At 40.6% G+C, this 17,024-nt stretch overlaps 2 protein-coding genes across 2 annotated transcripts in view; one reads left to right on the forward strand and one right to left on the reverse strand.

Annotated features, from left to right (window-relative positions):
- cdh23 (cadherin-related 23) overlaps nucleotides 1–17,024 on the reverse strand; it is a 208,418-nt gene that overhangs the window by 23,249 nt on the left and 168,145 nt on the right. Inside the window, exons 37-40 of the mRNA XM_068326936.1 lie at nucleotides 2,697–2,918; nucleotides 2,486–2,605; nucleotides 1,553–1,733; nucleotides 1,333–1,466 (exon numbers count right to left, since the gene is read on the reverse strand). Of these exons, the coding sequence (XP_068183037.1) occupies nucleotides 1,333–1,466; nucleotides 1,553–1,733; nucleotides 2,486–2,605; nucleotides 2,697–2,918 (657 nt within the window). The remainder of the gene's footprint in view (nucleotides 1–1,332; nucleotides 1,467–1,552; nucleotides 1,734–2,485; nucleotides 2,606–2,696; nucleotides 2,919–17,024) is intronic.
- vsir (V-set immunoregulatory receptor) lies at nucleotides 4,141–16,539 on the forward strand. The gene is made up of 7 exons (XM_068328111.1): nucleotides 4,141–4,332; nucleotides 10,305–10,712; nucleotides 10,962–11,012; nucleotides 11,102–11,212; nucleotides 11,451–11,478; nucleotides 12,670–12,845; nucleotides 14,646–16,539. The coding sequence occupies exons 1-7, from the start codon at nucleotides 4,245–4,247 to the stop codon at nucleotides 14,681–14,683; spliced, it is 900 nt and encodes a 299-aa protein (XP_068184212.1). The 5' UTR covers nucleotides 4,141–4,244; the 3' UTR covers nucleotides 14,684–16,539.

Raw genomic sequence — 17,024 nt, forward strand, 5'->3', positions numbered from 1 at the left:
AGATATATCAATTATGATGATGAATGAGAAAACACAACTTCATTAATTTTCTTTGTGTCCCGATCTACAGTATCTGTAAGGCTGAAAAATAATGGAAATTCCATTGTGGCAGAATGATAATATCACATATTCCCTACTTATCAGTCATCTAAAATAAAGACTGCACTTCTGTCTATTTAGGTGTCATGCATCTGGAAAAAAAACTGGAGCATAGTTTTTAACTGAATTAAATTTTGTGTACCAAATAATAATAGGGGATATATAGTGTATGTGTATCAAAAACAGGACACCATTCTATTTGGAGTCTACCCTGAAGTCTTGAAAAAAGTAATGCTCCATTAATGATAACTAAACAGATGATATGTCTGCTGTTCCTGCTCAGCGTCTTTGGTTAGTCGCTTTAACTGAAGAATTACGTATAAAGAAGACATGAACATAATTAATAACAACCCAGAAATATTTTAGCTTTTGCTCTGATTGATTAACTTAAGCAGTTCTGATTATGTCACTTGTCTGTACTGCTGCTGTCTTTGTGCTTCTGCTTGTCAGGTGGGGAAAAAGTATGGAAGACTGGAATTCCAAAGGCCTGGAAATCCCGCCCCTACTTCAGCAACTACAGCACAATTTAAATTGCAAATTCTATCCAGCCCATCTGCCACTTTCTATCACTGTCTCTCTTTCTTTTGCGCTGTCTCTATCCCTAGTACGTATATTTCCTTTCCCACCCAACCGGTCAAGGTGGATGACCACCCTCCAGAGTCTGGCTCCTCCCGAGATGAGGGAGTTTTTTCCCCTGCCAGTGTCGCTTATGCTTGCTCTGGAGGGTTCTCCTGGGTTTCTCTGTCAGTTAAAGCACATTTGATGATGTGATTATGTGCTATATAAATAAAGGTTGATTGATTAATTGTTTTCACATGAAGTCAAGCACGAGATACCATTAATACACAAGCATTAATCATATTTGAAGAAATTGTTCTTTTTCATGCATGATAACATGTATTTCTATCTGTAAAGCATTATAGCTTACATGTTAGCATGTATGATACAGGAAGATTGCTATGCTATAGTAATCATGACTCAAACAAGGCACCTATGTTAAGTCTATATACTTAGTGTTTTAAGTTTGCGAAGGTAGCATTACTTTTATTATGTTGGTCAAGTTCAATCTCAACAATCATCTGTTCAGTGTTTGAAGTGTAAGTCCTCCATATGAGCTCATCATCTTGCCAGACAAACTACAGTAGAAAATTATGAACTAATTTTTTTTAAAGACACCAGTGAATGTATGCAGTAGTTTGAATAACTGTGTGCAGTTGTGTGATTAAGGCCCACCGAGCTGTTGCGAGGCGGCGTTCCCAGGTCTCGGGCTGTGATGGTGATGTTATAGTAGGGTGTTGTCTCTCTGTCCAGTTCTACATCCTTCCTCACTCGAAGCTCCCCCTCAACAGGAGACACCATGAACTCGTCTAACAGAGCAACAGAGGAAGACCATCAGTGACACATTGTAAGGATTTAATAATATACTCCTCGGCCAGAACGATGTACTACTAACTCTGGTGATCGCCACTGGTGATGCTGTACTCCACTTTGCCATTAATCCCAGAGTCTTCATCACTTGCTCTCAGCGTCCAGACCCGAGGGCCTGGCTGGCCCTCAGTCACCTCAAAGGGTCCTTCAAAGGCTCTGGGGAACGTGGGTGTCACATCGTTCACATCTAGAACGTTAACCAGCACCTGAAAAGAGAGGAAGATGAGGTGTCTGTGTAGGTTCTTAGTAATCCAGGTCATGGTTATCCGAAAGCTGTTGAAGTCAATCCACTGGATGTTAAGAAAGTTCTTGAAGACATTTCGTCTCTCATCCAAGAGGAAGATGAGTTTAAAAAACACTATGAGACAAGTGACTGATCTCACAGATCTCACAGAATAGGTTGAAGAAAAGACACGATTGTTACCAATCATGACTGTTCAATGTTAATGGAAGAATTACATTTAGGCTCTGAAAGAAGTGTCAGGACATTTATTTATGTTCAGTCTCATTTTTATGAAAGGATTACTTTCATCATTTATAAATCATATATCACAAGGTCTGCAAGGAGCTTGCACTGCATCCAGAGCCTCTCCCCACCTCATGCCCTTAAGTCTGCTGGGATAGGCTCCAGCAACCCCAGTTACGCGCAAAAGTGGAAAAAGCAGTTCAGAAAATAAATGGATGCATGATTGAGTGAATGAATGAATACCACAAGGTAATCACATATCTTGTCTTGCAAAAATCCAGTGATTAAAAATATTAAGATTAATTTCTGTATATAAGCAGCGAATCCTCCCAGAAACAGCAAATATTTTAAATTTTTGTTTCATAAATTTCTTTAACTAGTGATGAAATAGAAAATCTAACAAAAGGTTATCGGTTGATTGACTACTCAGTTAATCAACCAGTTGTTTCAGCTGTAAAATGTTAATTATGTAGAAGAAAAATAAAACTTTACTGTTGTACTAGATGTCAGTCGGAGTGTGGGGTTTGGACACTGGTCCGTCGCCGTAACAACCAGTGTGTAGTGTCCGTTGCTGATCTCATAGTCCAGCTCCTTCACGGCAGTAATTCTCCCCTATAAGCACACATCATACACAGACAGTAAATCTAAAGGTTGTGTTTGCAATTCCTTTAAACAATAAAGTTCTGCAGATGTCACATCTCACCGTGATGCTATCTATACGGAAGGTCTGAATCAGGTTGCCCTGAGCGATAGCATATCGCAAGGTTCCATTCAGATCCTCATCTGGGTCGATGGCCGTTACTGTAGCAATGGTGGCACCCACTGTGTCCGGTCCCTCGCTCAACACCGTGACATACTCCTCCTCAGGAAACTCTGGGGCGTTATCGTTCTCATCCACAATGCGAACATAGATGGTGGTTGACGTCTGCAGGAGAAACAGACATAAGGGAAGAGTTAGATGTTAGTCCAGGTATTTCTTGTCTTCATACTGGTTTAATAAAGTTCCCTTATATGATGCTTTTCTGATAATCTCCACACTTTTCAGTGTCTGGAGTCTCTGGAACTGATCCAGGATACACAAGAACTGATCAGACCAAGTGTGACAGATCACATTTCTCTGCACTGGTTCCCTGTAAAATCCAGAATAGAATTTAAAATCCTGCTCCTGACATACAAAACCCTTTATGGTCAGGCACCAACATAACTCACAGACATACTGTAGAATTGGAATGCAACTTAAAGGAGGCCTTAAGAGTCCAAAAGTAGAAAGACAGTCAGAGCCTTTCGTTGTGACACTTCCTCATTCCCTATCTTTTCACTTGTACGTAAGCAACACCTTTTAAAAAATACATAATAGAGTTGACTGAAAAAATGGCTCACAAACAACAAGCACCAAACAGGCTCCCCCACTAAACTGAAGGTAGGCAGTTATAAATCCAGTTCTATAGTTTAGTTCTTTAAGTTGCCTGCGTGAATTGTAGGTCTTATTACACATGTGATAAATCTTCATTCTTCAGAAGAAATAAATAACCCGTTTACTCTTGCCAAAACATCAAAGAGATTAGATATGAAGATAAACTTTCATGAAAACATATTAGGAAAAAAATTGGAGTTATCTTGTTGAGCAGTTAGTTTACGCAGTGAGTTGAAGTTGTACCGTGGAAAAAAATAAAAGCAACAAAAAAGGTTCATGTCTGGGTGTTATAATATGAAGGTCAAACTCCCGTGAGGCACCAGACGCTTGTCTGACTGTTAGGAGAAGGATTTTAAAAGAAGATGGACAGAGTTGAGAGAAAGCTGGATCTATTCTGACCTGTTGTCTCTGGTATTCTGATTATTCTAAAAAACAACAACACACCCTTCCATTAGACCCCCACTCTTATAAAACCGGTGGGCACCATGTATCAGTAACAAAGGCTGTCTTTACTTTAACACCAGCTGGGCGCACAGAGCTCCAGAGGACAGCATGGACGGGCTGCACCAAGTTTAGGTCTGGAGGGAGGGAGGGAGAGAGAGAGAGGGGGAGAGAGAGGTGGAGAGAGAGGGGGAGAGAGGGGGGGAGAGAGGGGGGGAGAGAGAGGGGGAGAGGGGGGGGGCGGGCCAATGAGCGGCTCTGTGTCACTCTAAGTTTAAAGGAAATAGTTTGGGGACGAAGGGACACGCGCCGTCATCTAGCTGTTTATTGGTGTGAAGCTGCAATAACTTCAGGGTCACTAATACAAGTAGATTGAGTTTATAATCCGACTGGAGCATGGAGTGGGGATTACACTATCGGTCATCAATTGGGGGAAAGAAGTCCGTAGTTCTGATTTGCTGTTTTCTGTTTTACTTAGCTGGAGGTAAGCGCAGAAAAACACAGACATGCACAGAAACAAAAAACACAAACTAACCCACTGAAAACACTGATATCTTTCCATTTTGTAGGTGACGTTTAAATGTATCGTCCAACTGTGTTTAAATTAATTGGCAGTTATATTTCAGTGACCAAATGACTGACTTCACTGATGTGGACAGTATTTTCTTTTTTAATTTTTGCAGCTCACAAAGTGATACAATCCTGAAACAAGTTTGGATGTTAAAAACATTAACTTCAACAGGAGGTTCATTAAGACATCCTTGAACACATTATTCTCCAAGAGGAAAATAATGCACCTTCGGGTGTAGAAAGGTGTGAGGAGACGCGCTGTCACGCGTAATGGTCACGTCTGTGTCAAGCCATAATTCCACTTTAACTTAAATGAACTCCAGTCTTTAAAGATAAACACTTCTTCGCTGTCTTCCAAAACCTTTCTTCACGTTTCAACCACGACGTTGACTTTTCAAACATGTCCGATTTCCTCTGTCCTATAGAATAAGAAGATATTCTAATTATGAAAGACCATCGTGATAAAGATAGATCCTTTAAACCTTGTCAGACTCGGTGTTGCTGCTGCTGTTGTTTTGAGACAGAACATCTGGCGTGACGCTCCTCCCGTGGGATGAAATGATGCGTAAATTCCACCTTTTACTAAGTCTTTGTGACAACTTGAACTTTGACGGCTGAAGCTGGAGGTCGCAGTCTTTAAATTTCTACACAACGTGGAAGATGCTGATAACATGAAAGAAATAAAAAAAAGTGTTCTGTGCGTCTGGTCAACTGCATCGGCTGACCTTGTTATCCATCAAGTTGTTTCCTCACAATAATACAGAGTCAAAGTAATTCAGTGGTTGTTAACAGAAGCCGAAATGAATATATTTGCACTTTTTAACATTGGTATCGCTTGACCTTGCGACAGCTGACGTTAAGAAGAGAAACAGCTGCCAAACTGGTGCAGGCTGTTTCATATTAAATCACCTTTGAAACCTAGATGTTATCAGTTTCAGAGTTTATCATTAAAATGTCATGATATGACACTTTAATGCAATCAGTCATATTTATAGTCAGTAATGTTTGTAGTCAATAAGATAATCACCAAAACAAAATTTGTACTCCAACTTTCTTAAGGTCTTTTGTTTTATAAGTAGAAGGTATTTAAACATCATAATGTCCTCTTTCAGCCACATTACATTTTCTTGTTCATAAGTTTCCCTCCTTCTGGTCTGAGATGAAAGCTTCTGTTTTTGCCACTGCCTATAAACGGATGGTATACAAAAAACAACTGGACATTATCAGAGCAACATCAATACCCCTTCAAACCTCCAACTTCCTGTGTAGGACAATCAACCAATCACAATGATGTGTTAAGATCACAGGATGTGAGAACCCACTCTTTTCTCTGTCTCGTCACCCCAGCAGTGTTTGATTTGGGGATTGATCCCCTTGTTATGAATGAATAAGTCATTATCAGGTTGCAGAAATAAAAATGGTTTCCATCAACACAAACAAGGCCAGACCTGCAGCCAAGCGTGTTGATGTGCAGCAGCTGCGTGGGTCTGTATTGCATGTGCCTGAGTAAGAAAACAAAAATGGAGGACGGAGATGTCCTCATTTCTCCTATGATTTTGTGGGTGTTACAAAGGTTGTTCAAACATTTGTAGTTTCATTCAGATGTTTAATAATCAGCAACTATGACAGAGAAAAACCCCTTAATACCAGTTGCTGCAATACTTCTTGTAATAAATATATGTCTCACATACTGGTGAGCCCTAAATAGACCAAGGATACGACACTGACTGTCACTGACAGCCTTGTGTCTGCTTTCAGTTACACTAACACATATCAATTTGTGGATTTGTGTCTAAAGTATGTGGCTACAGCAATTCTTCATGGCTATCAATTTTTAATAATTCAGCTACTTTGCAATCTGAAAATTACAAAAGGTCCAGATCCTTTCTCATCACTGCTGTTTACTGAAAAAGCTCAGTAGATATGATGTTGTAAATATGTTTATAGAACTGTTAATTACAAAACCTTTCAGCAGTGTACATAAAGTGTGGTGTAAATTCTGAGAAGTGCTTTACTTAAATCGCACTTGTGCAAGCAAGTTTTTTTGCTACACGATTATCACTGAAAGTCATGAATCTGTGAACCAGGTGACCTGCATGTCTGACCCACAACCACTTTCTGTTCTGACTAGGTTGATCTAACACACTTTACAGTTACTGCTGCAGAAGTGATACATCTGTTTGGAAGTGTTGACTGATACATTCTGTGTGTGTTTGGAGAGGTGCTAATCTGGGATCCCCCACTGGTTTCATTAATGCCCTGTAATGGGAAGGATAATCATTACCATTACAGTAGGTGTGAAAAAAGAAGGGGTGTTGGGGGTGTTGTACAAACACAGGTAGAGACATTATGCAAGTGAAAGGAGACCAGATTTACTGGTATGGTTTGTTCAGTGAGAGCATAGATGAGTAGTCACACATACGCTCACACCAGTATTTAAATGAGTTCAACTTGGGGAAATTCAAGTTGATGTTGAAACATGGTTAATTAACCCACACAGCCCACGCTGCATGTCTGAAAGCTGTCACAGACAACATGTCTCAAACAGGTGGCATTCAAGCTTAAAACAAAGGGGGCCTGTTTCTGGGCCCTGAGGGACTATCATGATCCTGAGAACCAAAATCAGAGAAAATGGTTTGTATGTCTGTCGTAAGCATGTGAGAGAAATTCAGTGCACACCAGCCACGGGGAAATGCTCGCCTTCTGCCTTGCTTAAACCACATCAAGGCAGCTCAAGTCATCCTGAAACAGATGTAACATCACAACTTAGTCTTCAAAGCAGCATTTGAGTTTTCGCTACACCTTTTTAAAAAGCTCTGGTCTTGTCAATATGACATCAGTAACTGAATGACATTGTACGTGTGCATAATGTTTCCAAACTGGTAACCTTCTATCAGACTTTGTTTTGCTTTAGGCAATATAAACTTCCACTCCAAAGCCAGAAATCTGTGTCCTCTAATGCAGAGGTTAGAGCTGTGAGAAAAAAAAAGGAGAAAAAAAAAGCAGGGGTGGGGGCTGGGGGTGTGAAACAGGAGAGGAGAGGCTTCCCCTCGTATTGTCCCATCTCACAGGCAGGAACAGCCATGGGGGCAACAGCTTCACTTTAATCACCCTCCCTGGTCTTCCTATGGCTTTCCCGACCACACAATGGATTGTCCACAGTTCAGGAGCTCACACCGGATCATGGCACGTAACCCACACTTTGTGACACAGGATGCACGTATACTGAGTGTGTGAGGCACGCTTCATCATAAATCAAAGGTCATTTAATGGTCAGCTACTGTGAAACACCACTGTAAATTTAAAGTGACATATGAACAATGTCTGTTAACTTAAGAACAGCAAATGGCACCCTGTGAGCAATAGGTTCTCATTATTGCATGATTTCCTGAACTGAAAGTGTGTATCTCAACATTTTTTCCATCATTTACCTTATTTTAAATTTCTTGTGGCCCATTCATATTGTGTGATTTTATGTCATTCTATTATTATTCTGCTAAAATAGTTGTTATTTGTGCTTATTTATGCCCTGGATTCTGTGTGTTACCCTAAAAGTATCAAAATATAAGGAGTTGGCATATCTTTAACTCAGTCCACTAGGCCTTGGGCTGGGGACCGGAGGGTGGCCGGTTCAAGGCCCTTGAGCACCCCCCCTCCTCCATAAAAACTGCCTCTCTGCTTCCCAATGTATATTGCATGCCTTCAGGCCAAGTGTGTGTGTGTGTGTGTGTGTGTTTGTTTCAGGGGCCTGTACACACATATACGCATGTTAAAAATATATGGTAATAAAGAGTGGAAAAATAATTTCTCCAAGGGGATTAACAAAGCACATATCTTCTTCTACCGTCTTCTTCTTCTTTCTTCATCTCTATTACCCGTGTCCAAGCATATTACAAATATTACAATTTTCCTTATTTTATTGGTAGCTTTCCATTATTGTTATTATCTATCATTAATGCTAGTTTTCTAATTCATTAGAGGTGGTTGGTGCTTAGGATGCATAGAACTCATCCACCTATTAGAAGGTTGGTGCTGTGATCCAGGCCCTTGCAGTGCTACAGGAACTGATCCATGTGGGGCCTTCTGTGTGTGAATGGATGAATGCACGGAAGTATAAGAAGAAGTAACTGTACAGTCAATTTTTCACGTCTTAATTACATAGGATCTAATACTGTAGATTAAGATACAAATGACATATCTTAAATATAAAGATATTTACTGACAGCTGCAAACGGCAATGTGTTGGAAATTTGGACTGAATTTATGTATTTCTTCATTTATGTTGTGACTGAACCACGAGATGTTTCAGCTGCTCAGGAAAGTAATGGTAGTGCACATAAACCAGTTTGTGGTCAAGTGGATCAGACAATGATGCTGCTCCACTTCTCACTTTTGGTTTAATCTTAAGAGGAGATGCAGTGATGTAGCAGCACGTGGTCTGTCAGGATCTGAACATCTTCAGTGACATCACTGGAAGACCAGGGTGTGAGTTAATCTGCAACCTCCAGGCCATAAGGAATCATTCAGCAGCAGCTTTAGCTCTAGAATATCAGTTTAGAGAATATCAGTTTAGGGAGCCAGACATGTGGAGGAGTGGTCGCAGAGTTCTTGTGTCTGGACAAGTCAGGAAGGAAGTCCACTCCTCAAAATCCTGGCACCATCCAGTCACTGTGCACATCAATGAGTGTGTTAGTTTGGGGGTGATTGTTATTGTGGCTCCACCACAATAAGACTTACACACTTACTGTACATGTGAGCATTTTGTGATGTATTATTGACTCACTGCTGTCGGTTCCAGTCAAAAAAGAATGATGATCCATAATATACTGTATATTTATTTGACCATATATACATAAGACACACATACTGTACACACACACACACACACACACACACACACACACACACACACACACACACACACACACACACACACACACACACACACACACACACACACACACACACACACACACACACACACACATCCAGTATACATATTTGTTTTTGAGTGGAGATTGGTGTCATATAGCAAGTTTTACAGAGTGACTTCAAACTGCTTAATTTGTTGAAGTTAGCTTTATTGTATAGCCATTAGTCATCCAGATGCACAATAAAGAGTTGGCCTATTTGTGTTTCCACTGCTGCACTGTGTTTTTAAGCCAGAACAGGATGTGGTGGAAAGCAGTGTGTGTGAAGGAGAACAGTTCTTGTAATCTGTGAAGAAACATATCTCTCCTGTCTAGTTGGTTTCCTGAATGTAGTTAAAAGGTACGTGTTGAGACATTCGTGCAGTAAAAGACTTGTTTACTTCAATGTCTGGATAAAGTTACCACCAAGCATTACTCATTCTATGATGCACATACTGGCCAGAACAGAATATAAGTTTGATTGTGATAGAGATGTCATATGAGGACTTGTATATTTTGGATTGTGTCTTCTTCTGTAGCTGTCAGAGAGGAACAGGCCATTAAACTCCCGCTGGAGTTTTTTCTATCTTTATATTTATCAGCAGACTATGCACTATCTCCAACAACAGTATAAATATACAGAACAGGAAGCAAACACTGCTACCCAAAAATGTACAAAAACCAGGAAGCATGCTGTGTGCAGAAATAGTGCATGGAAAATTGTCTGACTTTAAATGCATGTTGAGATCCACAGTCCCTATAATTACTTTAGCGTTGTGGCTGTTTGTGTTATGACTGCTGAAACCAGGCATGAATGTCAGTCCACTCAGATTAAGCTATCTGAATGTCATTGTGGGATATCAGGGCTTTAACCTAACCGTTCCTGTCATCTAAACAAATGAAAGAAAGCTTGGATTTTACTTGCTGCAGCAGATGAAATTGACTACATTCATCAATTCATTTCTTCTCTCTCCAGCTAAAGGTGAGGTCCCCCATGCACATTCCGCATTGAGTGTCTCACCACCACACCAGTACCAAACATGTCCGGAGGGTGCAAATGCCAAACTGATTTGTAACCAGAGAGGTGCCAGCTTGCATCCCACTGATGTTGTGAAGCACGGCTGGCTTTTCACACCCCACAGTGACCAGCACTGTACAGGACGGATGGGCCCACGCCATATTACCCTTGGTAGTCACTCCCATGAACGGCACAGCTTGCCACCAGGATTGCAAGTTGGAGTTTCGGAGCAGAACTTCTGGTTGATTCTGCAGAATGTGACCCGTGATGACCAGGGACGCTACTGCTGTGTGGCCCAGGTGGAACATAATCATGATTCGGCCAAGCAGAGACCGCACAGTCATATTATCCTTCTAGTTACACCAAGTAAGGCCATCAGATGTATGGGTGTGAATTTGTATTTGGCTATTTCATGGATAAACTGGAATGGAAAATGTTCATTTAATCATAGTTTCTTTATTAAAGATGTTGAACAGAACGACAAGGTTTTGTTTCCAGATTCTGAGTAAATTGATCTTTGAGTAATCCATGAGCATAGAAAAATTACCCCTTTTGCTTTTAAAGAAAGAAACCATTACTGTGATATTATATAGTCTATCTTTTCTCTTTTTCAAGAGAGAAATGGATCTCAGAATTGCACTGTGTGGGATCCTGCACCAACAGAGGGTAATGTCGCTGTATTTAAAGCCTCATAGCCATTGGATGGCCGGCCAGGTCTGTTTATTTAACTCATTGTCTCTCTTTTGCTTCTCCAGGCTCTGTGCCAGTAGCTTTGGCTGTAGCAGCCTGCATCTTGGCTCTTTTTTCTCTGCCTCTTATTCTGGTGCTTGTGTACAAACAGAGGCAGAACACCCGGTCGAGCAGACGTATGTATTACTTATATGCACAAACACACTCCCAAAACACTCATTTCCATGTCCATGCTGTGCGGAATATCTGAGGTTCAAACTGGGTTATACTTGATGTTTTGTCCAAATTATATTTCCTGTCAAATTAACTATTAACTATTTCACACAGTAGGAAGCACATTCAAATCCCATCTGCAGGGTTCCATTTTATTTCAATTCATTCACAATGGCCCATTTCCTGCTTCCTCTCTTCCAGGTGCACAGGAGCTGGTGAGGATGGACAGGTAGGTTTTCCCACAGTCTTTTAGGCAGCTGCTCTACAGTATAATAAAACATGGATATCCCACTGTGTCGCAGCAATAACATTTGTCAAACAGCATGACTAGAAGTAATTACGTGGGTAATGCTGTTGATTTTTGCTTGCTAAAAAAATACACATACCTTGAAAGTTATGTCTGTATTTACATGATTACATTTAATTATTATAATCACTCTAAAACTAAATACACCTCCACCTAGAATGCTGGAAACATTTAGTCGCCATTACACCGTACAAGTGCACTACCCATCCTCAACATGCCTTCTGTTTGCTTGACCTGTGGTCGTCCCGGTCGCAGCTTCACGAAGAGATTAACTAACAGCAATGATCAGAAAATGTCAAACTTGTTAAAAAAAGTAAAAAGAGCCTTTTTGCCATCTTGACAGAGCACTCTTGCGTTTTCAATTCAAGTACTAAAGTTTTTTTGATGTGAGAAGACTTGGCCAGTTTACAGGGTTTAGACAGCATCACATCATTCAGGCTCTGTTAGAAATATCCATCCATCCATTTTCTTGTAGATGAGACGATTACAGTCATCTTGTCTATAGCTGCTTATCGGATTTGCGAGTCAAAGGCCTGCTGAGCCTATCCTAGCTGACTATGGGTGAAAGGCGGGGCACACACTGGATGCGTGGCCACATGAATTGTTGTTATGCCAGCATTGGCTGTGTCACCCAAATCCAAATTACTCCAACAAATGCCAGCATCAACAAAGGCACTTATAAATACAGTGAATCACATCCTGATTTTGAAGTAGAGCCAATGAATGTTTTTGAGTAGCATACAGACATAAACATACAAGCACACTCTCCACATTCTAATTAAGATGCTTTGATTTCTGCCACTGGAGTGGGTTTGGTAAGTAATCAATCAGACTGCCACCAAAATGAGACGCTGTTAACATGCAACAATGACACTGCACTGATTCTTAATTCATGTGAATGTACACTGCCCAATGAAAGCCACTTCGGTGTAGCTTTTAGTCTTCATAAGATTAGTAAAGCCCTGATTACCTCTGGATGACATAAGCAACAGACGTAAAGCCTCGCTGTGTCTTTAGCAATAGATGAGTGTGCAAACAGTTTATTGGGTCATTATTGTACTTATGTGGATTCTTTCCTTTCCTGTGGATGTGTGCCTCTGTGTGTGTATTCAGTGAAGGTCATGGCCTTGAGAATCCAATGTTTCTGAGGGAGTCGCCACAGATTAAGACCCGCACTGTATCTCAGATCATGATCAGGCAGTCCTCAGAGACTGGACGGCACCTGTTGTCTGAGCCAGGAACCCCCCTTACCCCTCCTGCACACGGGGATGTATTCTTTCCAATAGAAGGTAGGATAGGACACACACACACACACACACACACACACACACACACACACACACACACACACACACACACACACACACACACACACACACACACACACACACACACACACACACACACACACACACACACACACACACACACACACAACCTGTTCTAAATTTACCACCTTAACCCTAAGACACACTGTTATGTTAAAACCGTTATGGTGTCTTTTAATTTCGGAGTGTGTTATCAATCTATCCGTTGTTAATCAATGCCTTACATTTGAAACACACACTCCTGACTCCTTTGTAATTATGACTGATACACAGATGACTGTATATAAAAGTACTGAAATGTTATCGAAGTGTTTCTACCATTAGGGGTCTTTCTCTGTCAAAAGAATAAAAAGTAGTTCAAAGCATGGGAATCTGGGAAGATTGACTTTGCTGTTAAACAGCCACCATTGCCAATAAAAATTGTCACACAAAAAAGACACAAGCAAAACCTTTATTTTTGTAACATTTAGTCACGTACACCAACTTCCTTCTTCACCCTGTGACTCTCTCCCTGAAATTTATAATGGCTATCGAGTGAAACACTGTTCAGTGGACTAAATCCTCAGATTTCTTTGAGCGAGAGCTTTATTGTAACAAAGTTCTGAAGTTAATCTGTGTGAAACTGTAAATACTGCATATTAAGTCATTTTAAATAATGACATGTTGTGTGATGTTCTTTCAAAATGCTCAGTCAGTTTGGAACAAGTCCGATGACGTCGAAGAAAAACCAAAACCTTTTGAACCTTGCTGAAACTTCCTGCATTTGCTGGAAGTGCTGGTGGGAAGATGCTGTCATTCTTGTGCAAGATTGCATGCTTGTACTCAGTAAATTGTGTTCATCTGATGTGAAAACTGTTCAGAGTAAGAAATATTCCCATAATGCTAAAATCCTTTTCCACCCGCAAACATCCTGATTTAACATGATTGCTAGCTTCAGGTGATCTCTCTGACTCAACTAAAACTAATACTTAAACATTAGTTGCTGTGTGTTTGTGTGTGTGTGTGTGTGTGTGTGTGTGTGTGTGTGTGGGGGGGGGGTAATCCCTGAGCTTTTTTCTAACGATTCCCCAGGTACCCACTCAGACGTTCCAAATATACTGACATAGATTGGCTTGTTTCCTGGTCAATCTTTGTATCATGGTACAAAGGAAAGGACAGGACTGTCTTAATGAAGATCCATCCCAAACCATTATATAGAGAACTTAAAGGGATCGTAATTGTTCTGTTCTATTTGCCCAAATACAAAGAACATCTCTGCTTACGTGAAATGACAGATGGAATCTGTCTCTGGTCTTAGATTATAGCTGTGATTCTGTTCCAGTCAGAGCGAGTCACAAATGTTGCTAAAAACTCACACTGGTGGATCCTTCTTCTGCAATGTATTACAATAAACTACACAACCTGGTTTGTGTTTTCACATTCCAAAGATAAAAGCTACACTTCAGTTTTCTTCTTCATCTTTTCGGGCCCGTTGACCTTCAGCGGAGAGGAATTTAACCAGCTGCAGTTCCCTCTTGAAGGCAATATGTTGTAACTTAGGGCCTCTTTGTTCTGCTTTCTAAACGTGTTACAACTCAGGCATCTTAGAGCATGAAATGTGTCACTGTGTGCTTGCATTATTCTTTGGAGTAGGAGTTTTGAAAAACGTCCACATTTTGCGCAGAAAGGATGGTTGGGATGTCCAATCTCCCTCCTCTGTGTCCCCTGCTTACCTGCTGTCATGTCTTTCTTCTAACCGACCTGCTCTCTTTTCTATTCCAGACACCATCCTTGAGTCTCCAGAGTTTCTGCAGGTGTGAAGTGTTCTAACTGCGGATTTGGACACTGTCCTGCAACTCTCTTCCCCTTCTCTCTGTCTCTATAGTAATATTGCCACACAATAATCTCTGCTGGGATTGTCATCTGTACAATGTCTGGACTGCAAGAGAGAATGAACTCCATTTTTATTCATAAACTATCTTCACCTGCAACAACAGCTGCAGGCCAAAAGCAAACTTTTGCTTGTGTTGTGTTTGGGGGGTTTGGGTTTGAACCAAGAGGTACCCTATGCTTGAGGATGGATGAGGAGTCCCGCCATGTCCATAGGCAGCATATATAACATACAACAGTTTCCATGTTTCCAAGGCTGCTGTCACGCCTAGATTGGTTTGTACCACTTCAGTCAACTAGAACATGAATCATGATGTCAAAAGTTGTTAGACTAGCATTGGGTGAGTACTTAATGAGTGTCCGGTACAAGTAACAGTCGTCCAAGCAAGTGTCAATGTCAGTGATGAAGGAAACTCCTCATTGGGCAGCAAATACAATTTCATTCAAGTTAAAAACAACAACAACAACAAAAAAAACTTTATGGAGTCGAAAAAAGCTCAGGTCTGAAGTTGAGACCTCCCCACTTGAACACCTCTTTTTCCAAATGAGTCCACAGTGAATGTAGGTGAATAGATATAGACAGAGTTAATGTTAAACTCATTAGTCTACTGTGTATAAAGTGGCAGGCCATGAAAGTGATCGTGAAAGAAAGGAACCAGATACTCGTTTCTGCTCCGTTCCCTCCCTGCCTGTACATTTTATTCATATCAATTATCACATGGTTTGATTTCCGCTCATCACATAGTGCTGCTGCTTTTGGGTGAAAAGATCCAAAACAGTGTCTGAGTATATAAGTTATCCATGTCACACCACTGCTGCTTTGCTTCAGTCTTATTTAGTGGGTGGAAACACAAGGCGGACCTGAACAAAGACATCGGCGCTATAGGTGTGACTTAAAGCGCTCTGAATAATAAAGTTGTGGAGCAGCTTCATACCAAAGGAGGCTAAATCGTCAGGGAATTCTCAGTATTCATGCAAAGGTGCTGAAATGAAGCATTTTGAATAAAAATCTGAGAATAGCATTCATGAATGGTATTCATGCAGTATTACAGTAGTAGTAGTAGTACAGTATTATAATTCAGAATAAAATGCATATTGATTCCTCATAGATGTTGACCACACACATTTGTTGAGTCGCTGCCATCTGTCTATTTGTGAATTTTTTTTTTCCATTGGGATCTGTGGTAATTTCTATTTTTAGTATGTGTAATTCAATGTATATGACTTTGAAATGTTCACCAAATCTTATTATGATATACTGAAAAGAAATGAGAAGTTGTTGTAAAGAAATTGTTTCTCAGCTTGTGTGTGTCTGATTCTAAGAAACCACAGGTGTTTTGAACATAATGTGTATGGCAGATGTTTAAAGGAAACCATCTGTATGGTGTGCAGCAGGTGGATAGGACAGGGTATCATGTAAATATGAGGATGTGAAAGATTTAAATACTTGCAGCCAAACCAAAGCTTATGTTTGAGCATGTGTGTTTTCAAGTGTGACTTTTTGTGTGTGTGTGTGTGTGTGTGTGTGTGTGTGTGTGTGTGTGTGTGTGTGTGTGTGTGTGTGTGTGTGTGTGTGTGTGTGTGTGTGTGTGTGTGTGTGTGTGTGTGTGTGTGTGTGTGTGTGTGTCACAGTACATATATTTTATTGTCTGGCTCAATTTTTTATATTTGAATGCAACTTTGCATCTCTGTATTTTACACTGTCAGAAACTTGTAATGGACGCAGTCATTCCATTAAAGAATATCTGTTATTCCATTCCATGTAAAATTTGTAGCTAATATAATAAAGTGGTGCTTTTAAACCTTAACAACAATGTGTCTCGTCTTTTCAATCATCGGTCCTTTTAAGAGGCCGGTTTCCATCACCGTCCCAACACAAGGACGAGCTATGCTCACTGCCCTGGGGAGCCATTACAGACGGAACAAGGTTTCCACTTGTGTGCCTATAAGATGGTGCTCAGCAGAGTGAGGCTGGCATTAAGTGGAGAAAGTGATGAAACAATCCTGGAATTGTTTGTTGCAGGAAGAGAGAGAGTGCTGGATGGAAGGAGGGGATACTTGCTCCTTTCTCCGGTACTTCTTTATACGATCTACTAAGTGTTTAAATTGTGTTAGCTGGAGCAGAATTTCTGCGTGTTTACACCATCTACATCTTACTGTATTGACCTCCACAAGCAAAGCAAATAAAACACAGACCAGTGTTTACTACATGACTCATTCTGCTGAGGCACGTAAACACATTTTGAAAAACCTCCAAAATGTTGCAAACAT

The sequence above is a fragment of the Antennarius striatus genome, chromosome 11 (assembly GCF_040054535.1).
Source record: "Antennarius striatus isolate MH-2024 chromosome 11, ASM4005453v1, whole genome shotgun sequence".
NCBI classification, from domain to species: Eukaryota; Metazoa; Chordata; class Actinopteri; order Lophiiformes; family Antennariidae; genus Antennarius; species Antennarius striatus.

What these genes read in the sequence shown, in the direction of transcription:
- vsir (XM_068328111.1), top strand. Translation starts at nt 4,245, where the DNA reads ATGGAGTGGGGATTACACTATCGGTCATCAATTGGGGGAAAGAAGTCC. An exon ending in TATCCTTCTAGTTACACCAA is followed by an intron (nt 10,713 to 10,961) that starts GTAAGGCCATCA and finishes CTCTTTTTCAAG; the next exon opens with AGAGAAATGGATCTCAGAAT. An exon ending in TGTATTCTTTCCAATAGAAG is followed by an intron (nt 12,846 to 14,645) that starts GTAGGATAGGAC and finishes TTTCTATTCCAG; the next exon opens with ACACCATCCTTGAGTCTCCA.